The 8481-nt window shown below is 46.7% G+C and overlaps 1 protein-coding gene across 1 annotated transcript; it reads right to left on the bottom strand.

Annotated features, from left to right (window-relative positions):
* Window positions 1-994: 994 nt before the first annotated feature.
* On the bottom strand, window positions 995-7686 carry LOC142485747 (uncharacterized). Its single transcript, XM_075584531.1, has 4 exons — window positions 7365-7686; window positions 6343-6429; window positions 2500-2556; window positions 995-1547 (listed from the first exon to the last, which is right to left on the bottom strand). The coding sequence occupies exons 1-4, from the start codon at window positions 7377-7379 to the stop codon at window positions 1041-1043; spliced, it is 666 nt and encodes a 221-aa protein (XP_075440646.1). The 5' UTR covers window positions 7380-7686; the 3' UTR covers window positions 995-1040.
* Between the last annotated feature and the right edge of the window lie 795 nt (window positions 7687-8481).

The raw sequence follows: 8481 nt of genomic DNA, 5'->3' as shown, positions 1-8481 counted from the left end.
TATTTTATTGAAATAATGAATCTCTCTGCTGGTAGGGGTCTGCAGCACATTGCAGAGCGATATAGTAACACGCAGAGCAATGCACTGCAGGCCCCTCCGGCAGCAAAGGGGTGAAGACCAATGCAGGGTGTATAAAGATCTCACTGATGATTCATGCACAAAGGGCAGTTTGTTGCTGTGATCCAGAGGAAGGCGAAACATAACCCCTGCTGTGCAATGGGGGAAAAAAATTCCTTCCTGACCCCATTAAATGGCGATCGGAGGGTCCCTGGATCACTGCGCAGTGAGATCAGATGGAGCAGCACAGATCAGCGTTGTTATACACAGGGGCACACTCAGTATATAGAGAGGCGGGTGATGGGGCCCTTGTGCCCCTGTGTATAACTCACCTGCTCCCCCATCCCCCTGCATATCTATCCCATTCACCCCTTTTCCTCCCGCATATCTCGCAGGGCCGGCCGTCCATTAGGCGGTCGCCTAGCGCGCAGAGGTCCTAGGGGCGCATTAATAATCATTATTATTTTTTCCTCTTATTATTTTTTTAAATTTATTTATCTTTTTTTTTTTAATTATTTTTCTTTTTTTTTATCCAGTATTTTGGAGCCCTTTTATTTGTATTTTGCGTCGCGCTGGGTGCGGTGGCGCCCCCTGCAGCCCCGATAGCTACGCCACTGTTTATTATTTTATTTATCCTATTATTTATTATACAACTGGGGCGCAAATATAAAGTTTCGCCTCGGGCGCATTTTACCCGTGTACCGGCCCTGCTCCTGGTTCTCTCACCCTCCCACGCCCAATATCCCTATCTCCCTCTAGTACCCGCCCATCACGCCCAATATCCCTATCTCCCTCTAGTACCCGCCCCTCACGCCCAATATCCCTATCTCCCTCTAGTACCCGCCCCTCACGCCCAATATCCCTATCTCCCTCTAGTACCCGCCCCTCACGCCCAATATCCCTATCTCCCTCTTGTACCCGCCCCTCACGCCCAATATCCCTATCTCCCTCTAGTACCTGCCCGTCCCGCAGCCTTCCTGCTCTTATCTGCCTCTCCTGCGGTCAAACCATCTTCTCAGGGCCCCAAGAATACCCCTGTTTCCACGCCCTGACCCCTCTGGTACTTGCACCCTGGATCTCCTCCCCCGCCTGAGAAAGGGGAAGCAGCACGTCCCTCCACACCTCTCGTATTCCACCTCGTCTTCCCACTTGTCGTCCACTTCGTCCTCCTTGAAGCTCGCTTCGTCACCCCACTTGTCGTCCACTTCGTCCTCCTTGAAGCCCGCCTCGTCACCCCACTTGTCGTCCACTTCGTCCTCCTTGAAGCCCGCCTCGTCACCCCACTTGTCGTCCACTTCGTCCTCCTTGAAGCCCGCCTCGTCACCCCACTTGTCGTCCACTTCGTCCTCCTTGAAGCCCGCCTCGTCGTCCGCCTCGTAGCCCACCTCGTCCACCTCGTAGTCCGCCTCGTAGCCCACCTCGTAGCCCGCCTCGTAGCCCACCTCGTCGTCCTGTAGCCCAAAGGGCACCACCATCGTGTTTCTCCGGAACTGCAGGAGACATGAAGTGTTTGTAACCAGGGACAGTGATACTCTGTATCGCAAGAGCTCCTGTGCCACTTATACCTAGGGGTGCCAGGTGGCATCTCCAAAAATACTGGACTCAATGGTGAAAGGTGCGTCAGGTCACTATGTCCAGGGAGGTAATACCAGACACATACATGTCCAGTATTACAGTACCTCTCATTCTTTACTGGACAGAGTGTCCAAATACAGGACAGTCTAGTTCAATACCGGACACCTGGCAACCCTACTTATACCCCCCTCCCCAGTACCCAGTTATACCCACCTACCCAGGCCCAGTACTCGGTTATATGCCCCAGCCCAGGCCCAGTACTCGGTTATATGCCCCTGCCCAGGCCCAGTACCCCATTATACTCACCTCCCCAGGCCCAGTACCCCATTATACACCCCTCCCCAGGCCCCCATTATACACCCCTCCCCAGGCCCAGAACTCCATTATACTCCCCTCCCCAGAATCCTTTACACACCCCCTCCCCAGACGCAGTACGCCCTACAGTGGAGGTGTAATGTCACATGGGTAGTGGAAAGTTTCCCAGAGAAGGTGTCCATGTGTCACAGCTGTTTTATCACCTTGGATGAGAAGTCTCCCTACTCTCTGCCTTTCCTTTCTCTCTCCTGTCAGTCTCTCTCTAACCTTTAATCTTATCTCTTTTATTTATCTCTGTCCCTCCTTATTTTTGTTTCTATGTATTTCTCCCCCCCCCCATGTAATAGGGGCACAAACCTCAGATTTGGGGAACGCTCCCATCCCATGAGAGCCGAGGAAACAGGGACCCACTAACCTTCATTAAAACATCTCCAGCAGGTTCTGTATTATTACACTGTAAAGTGTTACAGACTTTTCCATAAATAGCTGTTGTACAGGACACTAATAGCACCGTGTGTGCGGCAGGTTCACAGCTCCGCCATTCCCATTTACCCGTGAAACTTTGATTCTTGCGTCTAGCTCCTCGTCACTGTGCTCCTCCGCCCATGCCTGTGATACAGAGGATAGTAATGTAATCACATGTATTCCTCACTCCTAGACATGTCCTGGTGCTGTATTTGACGGTTAAACCAATTGTCCACAGTATTCAAACAGTAACAATCTTCACAACCCAACGTTGCTTCGCAATGTTAGCAATGCTTCGGAGTGATAGACTCCTTCAAGGCCCGTTCCCACGTGACCAGGGCCACCGACATATATATTGTAGCGTGTGTCTGTGCTTCTACAAGAGTATCAATGTGTGTGTATTTTAGTGGGTGTGTGTGTGAATATTTCTTCAAAGATTCAGGGGAGCGCCAGCGTTCACGTCGTCATTATGTAAAGGAATAATAAAAGCGACATAGTATGGTACAATTTCAACCCGGTGTAACTTTCTTTAAGGTGATAAGATAATCCACTCACACTTTTCTTCTTATTAAAAAGGCATTACAGAGATACTCCTCTCTCTGAACTGAGCAACAGATCAGGATATCCACGGACACAGACCTCTTTCTCTTCCTCATCATCACAAGTAAAACATATGGATGTGCACTCACATGAGGTATAAAAACGCAGTCATGGTACGAAATCCCCATATAAGGTACAAACAATTCACACTGAGTGAATTGGGTGAATTGGGTGAATTGGGTGAATTGTTTGTACCTTATATGGGGATTTCGTACCATGACTGCGTTTTTATACCTCATGTGAGTGCACATCCATATGTTTTACTTGTGATGATCTCTAATACAATTTGAGACGTATTGCGCTATTTGGTTTCTCTTGTTATTCCTGGGGTATACGGATTACGCCTGAGAGGAAGAGAAAGAGGTCTGTGTCCGTGGATATCCTGATCTGTTGCTCAGTTCAGAGAGAGGAGTGTCTCTGTAATGCCTTTTTAATAAGAAGAAAAGTGTGAGTGGATTATCTTTTCACCTTAAAGAAAGTTACACCGGGTTGAAATTGTACCATACTATGTCGCTTTTATTATTCCTTTACATAATGACGACGTGAACGCTGGCGCTCCCCTGAATCTTTGAAGAATTCTGGAACCGAACAGACTAAGAGAACAGTCTGTACAAGGGTTTTGAGTAGCTTTTCTATTAGCACTTTCACACTGGGTGGCAGATTTTTCACTATATTTACTAATTGATCACAGTTCACGTCAATTATTCACTCTAAGATATTTATTTCTGTTATACATTAGGTTATTGTTATATATATTACTTTAGGGCATGTTCACAAGTTAGCGCCGTTACAATCGATTTCGTATAACTAGTGTGTGTGAATATGACTGATTGTGCATTTGTATTTTAGGAGCAGGAACCTGTTGGTACTCCGTTCCTGCAGTTTTTTAGGAGCAGGAACGTGTGTGTGTATAGGTGTGTGTATATATATAGGACCGAAACGTTGTGCCGCTATCTCTCTCACTCTCTCTCTCGCACTCTCTTGCTCTATCACACACACCCCTACTTACACACACACACCCCTACCTACACACACACCCCTACCTACACACACACCCCTACCTACACACACACCCCTACTTACACACACACACCCCTACCTACACACACACACCCCTACCTACACACACACCCCTACCTACACACACACACCCCTACCTACACACACACACCCCTACCTACACACACACCCCTACCTACACACACACACCCACCTATACACACACACCTACCAACACACCTTTTTTAGGACTCTAGCACTGTAGCAGTGAGAGTCTTAGCAGACACAGAGATACAGCGAGACATGAAGAGACACAAGATACACTCAAAAGGAACATGAAATGTGACAGATCTAGTATAACAAGTGACAGACATACTCAGGGTTAATAAGAAAAGAGACAGTCGGATACACACAGAGAAGTGATGATATAGATAACCTGTATTGGTGACAGAATCAGGACAAGTTCCAATAAAAGCCAGACACGCTCCGGGTAACAACGTTTTATTTAAACACCTGGAATCCTGACCCCTCCGCCTGCAGTTTGGGAAAGGCTGGGGTTTTGGGATCTAAGTGTGTGGGGTTCTCTGTGTCTGGGGAGAGCCCTAAATGCTCTCTCTGTGTCTGGGGAGAGCCCTAAATGTTCTCTCTGTGTCTGGGGAGAGCCCTAAATGTTCTCTCTGTGTCTGGGGAGACCCCAAAATATTCTCTCTGTGTCTGGGGAGACCCATAAATGTTCTCTCTGTGTCTGGGGAGACCCCTAAATGTTCTCTCTTTGTGTCTGGGGAGACCCCTAAATGTTCTCTCTTTGTGTCTGGGGAGACCCCTAAATGTTCTGTCTGTGTCTGGGGAGAGCCCTAAATGTTCTCTCTGTGTCTGGGGAGACCCATAAATGTTCTCTCTGTGTCTGGGGAGACCCCTAAATGTTCTCTCTTTGTGTCTGGGGAGACCCCTAAATGTTCTCTCTGTGTCTGGGGAGACCCCTAAATGTTCTGTCTGTGTCTGGGGAGACCCCTAAATGTTCTCTCTGTGTCTGGGGAGACCCCTAAATGTTCTCTCTGTGTCTGGGGAGACCCCTAAATGTTCTCTCTGTGTCTGGGGAGACCCCTAAATGTTCTCTCTGTGTCTGGGGAGACCCCTAAATAATCCCCACTGTAGCTCGCTACAAAATAACCCAGAAAAGTAGCCTTGAGCCCTCGGTGACCGGGCGCTGTGACCAGAGGGACTTGGCTCTCCCTTACCTGTGAGTGTGGACTGTGTCCCCTGCTCCTCCCCCCCTCTGGCAGTGAGGGTGACATGGCAGGGGGAAGGGCCAGGGAGGTTAGAATTAGACAGAGGCGGGGGCGCGGGGTCAGTCTGCGCCCTGCCATGAGCTTCCCGCCCACCCTGCCCTTTATTGTGAATTCTGGTAAATATGTTGGTTGTACGTGTTTAAAATAAAAAAAGAATAAATAAACAATGAAAATGAATAACAGAAATAAAATAAAAGGAGGCTGGGAGCGGCGAGTAGGCGCGGCTCATTTACACGTGCGTTCCTTGGGCCAATTCTCGCCAGACGGCCGGGGCGGGGCCCGGCTAGGGGGCAGTTACGGGCCACTGGATCGGGGGCCTTTGGCCTTTACCCAATGAGCGAGCACTCTGGCAGGGGGTGGCACTTTTTAGGTTAATTGCTGTTTTAATAAAAAGCCGCGGCCTCGCACCGCCAGACCTCGTGTTTGTGGTTATTTATGTATTGGTTATGGTGGGGTTTGGGACGCCAAGTGTAGAAGGGAAGGGAGGGGGGGAGGGGGAGAGGATGGAGGGGGGGAGGGGGGGAGGGCGGTGTCTCACAGTCTCCGAGATCATGTTTCTATTTATCAAATATTTTACCAGGAAAAAATGCTCTGAGTTACCTCTGGTTTTCAGGCATGTCCTGGGGGAGTTATCACAGAGACACAGAAACGTCGCTGAGTTTGGGTTAGTAACTCCCTTAACCTCTCAGCAGTTGAATTCCCCCTTGGCGCTTAACGCATTAAAAACAAGCGTTGCTATTTCCCTGCATGACGTTGCAGGTAATTGGAAGCGTTAGGACAGAGAAATCCAATGCTACATCCAATATGACAAAAATACACAGTAAAATACTTATATATTCTCTTGAAATAGGGTCATTTAGTTTAACCCTTTGGCCAAAGCGTTGTAAGCTTGCGAGCCACGGCAAGGCAGACACCTGTTCGCGAGTCCTAACACTACCAGATAAAATACTAATATATCTCTATGAGGATTTAAATTCTCATTTACCTCTGTGTGTTTTGTTAATTGGAAGAGTTACACAGTGACGGCTATTTCATCCCTCACCTGCTTCGCCCGTCTTCTTTTCTGTCTTCTTTTCAGTCTTCTTTTCCGTCTGATTCTCGGCGCCTCTTCGCATTGCCATTCTTCGATCTGTATGCAGGACAATGCTTTAAGACAGGGTTGCGCACCCTTTTCCCCTGCTCCCCCCCCCCTCCTTACTTTGTCTCCGGCGTTCTGACGAACGACGTCATGTGATATCACGTTTCTATGGCAACGCCACATCAGGTGACGCCACGTTGTAGTCTCCAGAAGCCGCCGGAGACAAGGAAAGGGAACTTACAGAGGCCTTGCGCGCGATCGCCGGCATTTAATTTAAAGGCTGTGGGGAAGAGCGTGGGGCCTCTGTAAGCGCCGAACCCCACCACCCCAAGAAAATGTCGCGCCCCTCAGTTTTGAGATATTCTGGGACCATCCAACTCCTCCATCGGACCCTTCCTCACACTGACTGAGCTTGCAGTGCACAGTATTACCTGCTATGATGCCTCACAAAATAACATGCTAACTCATTCTGAACATACATGTGTCCTTTCTACATGTTACTCAGCATGTATGGGCCACAGACAGCTTTCCCGGGGCCCAGGACTAGTTTCCCCCGGGGCCCCTCACCCATGGATCGGCGACCTTGCTAGAACCCCCCCCAACCTGTTTTCTCTTGCACTGCCATAGACTACAACATTTCGGCCTGCTGGCCTCTCTCAGGTAAAGTGGCTAAACCCACTAAAGCGAGTAATGAAAGGCCAGCAGCCGAAACGTTGCAGTCTGTGGTACAATAAATGATCTTTCTTGATTCAAATCCGTGTGCCCTTTTCCATCAATCATATTCTATACATTGAACGAAATGCCGGTCTTCCCTGGGACTGAGGAACACCGTTAAAAGTATCACTACTTATTGTTTTTTTGGTGTGCAGCAAATCCCCATCATTTTTGCGTTCTCTTGCTCTGACCCATTCCCACACACCACCTTGCTCTTACACTCCCCCATCACCCTTTCCTTCCCCAAAGGTTGTCCTTTAATCAGATCTTACCCAGTCAGTCTCCATCTCGCTTGGAAATGTTCTGGCTTTAAGCTGTGCGGCTCCTCTTGATTCGAACTTTTTTAGCTAACCCCTTTAGGTTTCGGCTCCGAGGGATCTAAAAAATAAGCGACTCCGAAAAGATGTTAAATATGTGCACAATCCTAAAATATTTCTCTAATGGGGCTCTGAGGGGGAGACTTAAATACTAGTTAATATAATCTACTGTACTAACAAATATAATCTAATAAACTAATAAATATAATCTATTAAACTAAGAAATATAATCTATTTAACAAATAAATATATTCAAGTATACTAAATAAATATCTATTAAACTAAGAAATATAATCTATTAAACTAAATAAAATCTATTTAAAAACAATCCAATAAAAAGATGGAGAAATTATACTTCAACCAAGCCACAGATTTGATGCCAATGAGCGTTGAACTCCTTGCAGATCCACCGTCAGCTGGTTGTGGCAGAAAGTGGTGACATAGAGTAGAACCCAGGCACAGAGCGGTTGAGCTGTAACCACGGCAGTCAGGTCAGAAATAAACACAATATTATTTGAAATTTAGAATGAGAATGTTCCTTAAGTCACATTCTGGGCTCAGACTCTGAGCCCTGTCAGATGTTACCAGCTTGTGATAAGAGAAGATATCCATACACTGGGATGTGATAAGAGACATGATGGTCATTTACAATAATACTGTGTCCCATAACCTGCTTTATATGAAGTATCATTTACACTAATTAGTAGAGATGCTACATTTGGAAAAATAGCACTTCTGGCGACATTGTTCATTTTCTCTACAAATAATAAATTAAAAGTTGGATAAAACTTTATATGTGTGTGCACTATATATATAGTAAACGTTTTATAGTGTGCACTATACTATATATATAGTATGTTTTATATATATATATATATATATATATACACACGTGTGTGTGTGTGTGTGTATATATATATATATATATATGTTGCAGACCTGTCTAAGACATGCAAATGAATATACAGGAATATTTACAGTTGCTTTATGCTTTACTGTGGAGGGTTTTAGTCACTTTTTTTACCCACCATAACCTTAATAGTCGTGGTGATTACCTACTCTTATCTCATTT

This window comes from Ascaphus truei, unplaced genomic scaffold (assembly GCF_040206685.1).
Source record: "Ascaphus truei isolate aAscTru1 unplaced genomic scaffold, aAscTru1.hap1 HAP1_SCAFFOLD_631, whole genome shotgun sequence".
In the NCBI taxonomy this organism is placed as follows: domain Eukaryota; kingdom Metazoa; phylum Chordata; class Amphibia; order Anura; family Ascaphidae; genus Ascaphus; species Ascaphus truei.
The sequence above is the reverse complement of the archived record's forward strand: the minus strand, read 5'-3'. Positions and strand labels throughout refer to the sequence as shown.

What these genes read in the sequence shown, in the direction of transcription:
- LOC142485747 (XM_075584531.1), bottom strand. An exon ending in AAAGAAGACGGGCGAAGCAG is followed by an intron (nt 2,557 to 6,342) that starts GTGAGGGATGAA and finishes TCTGTATCACAG; the next exon opens with GCATGGGCGGAGGAGCACAG. An exon ending in CAAGAATCAAAGTTTCACGG is followed by an intron (nt 1,548 to 2,499) that starts GTAAATGGGAAT and finishes TGTCTCCTGCAG; the next exon opens with TTCCGGAGAAACACGATGGT.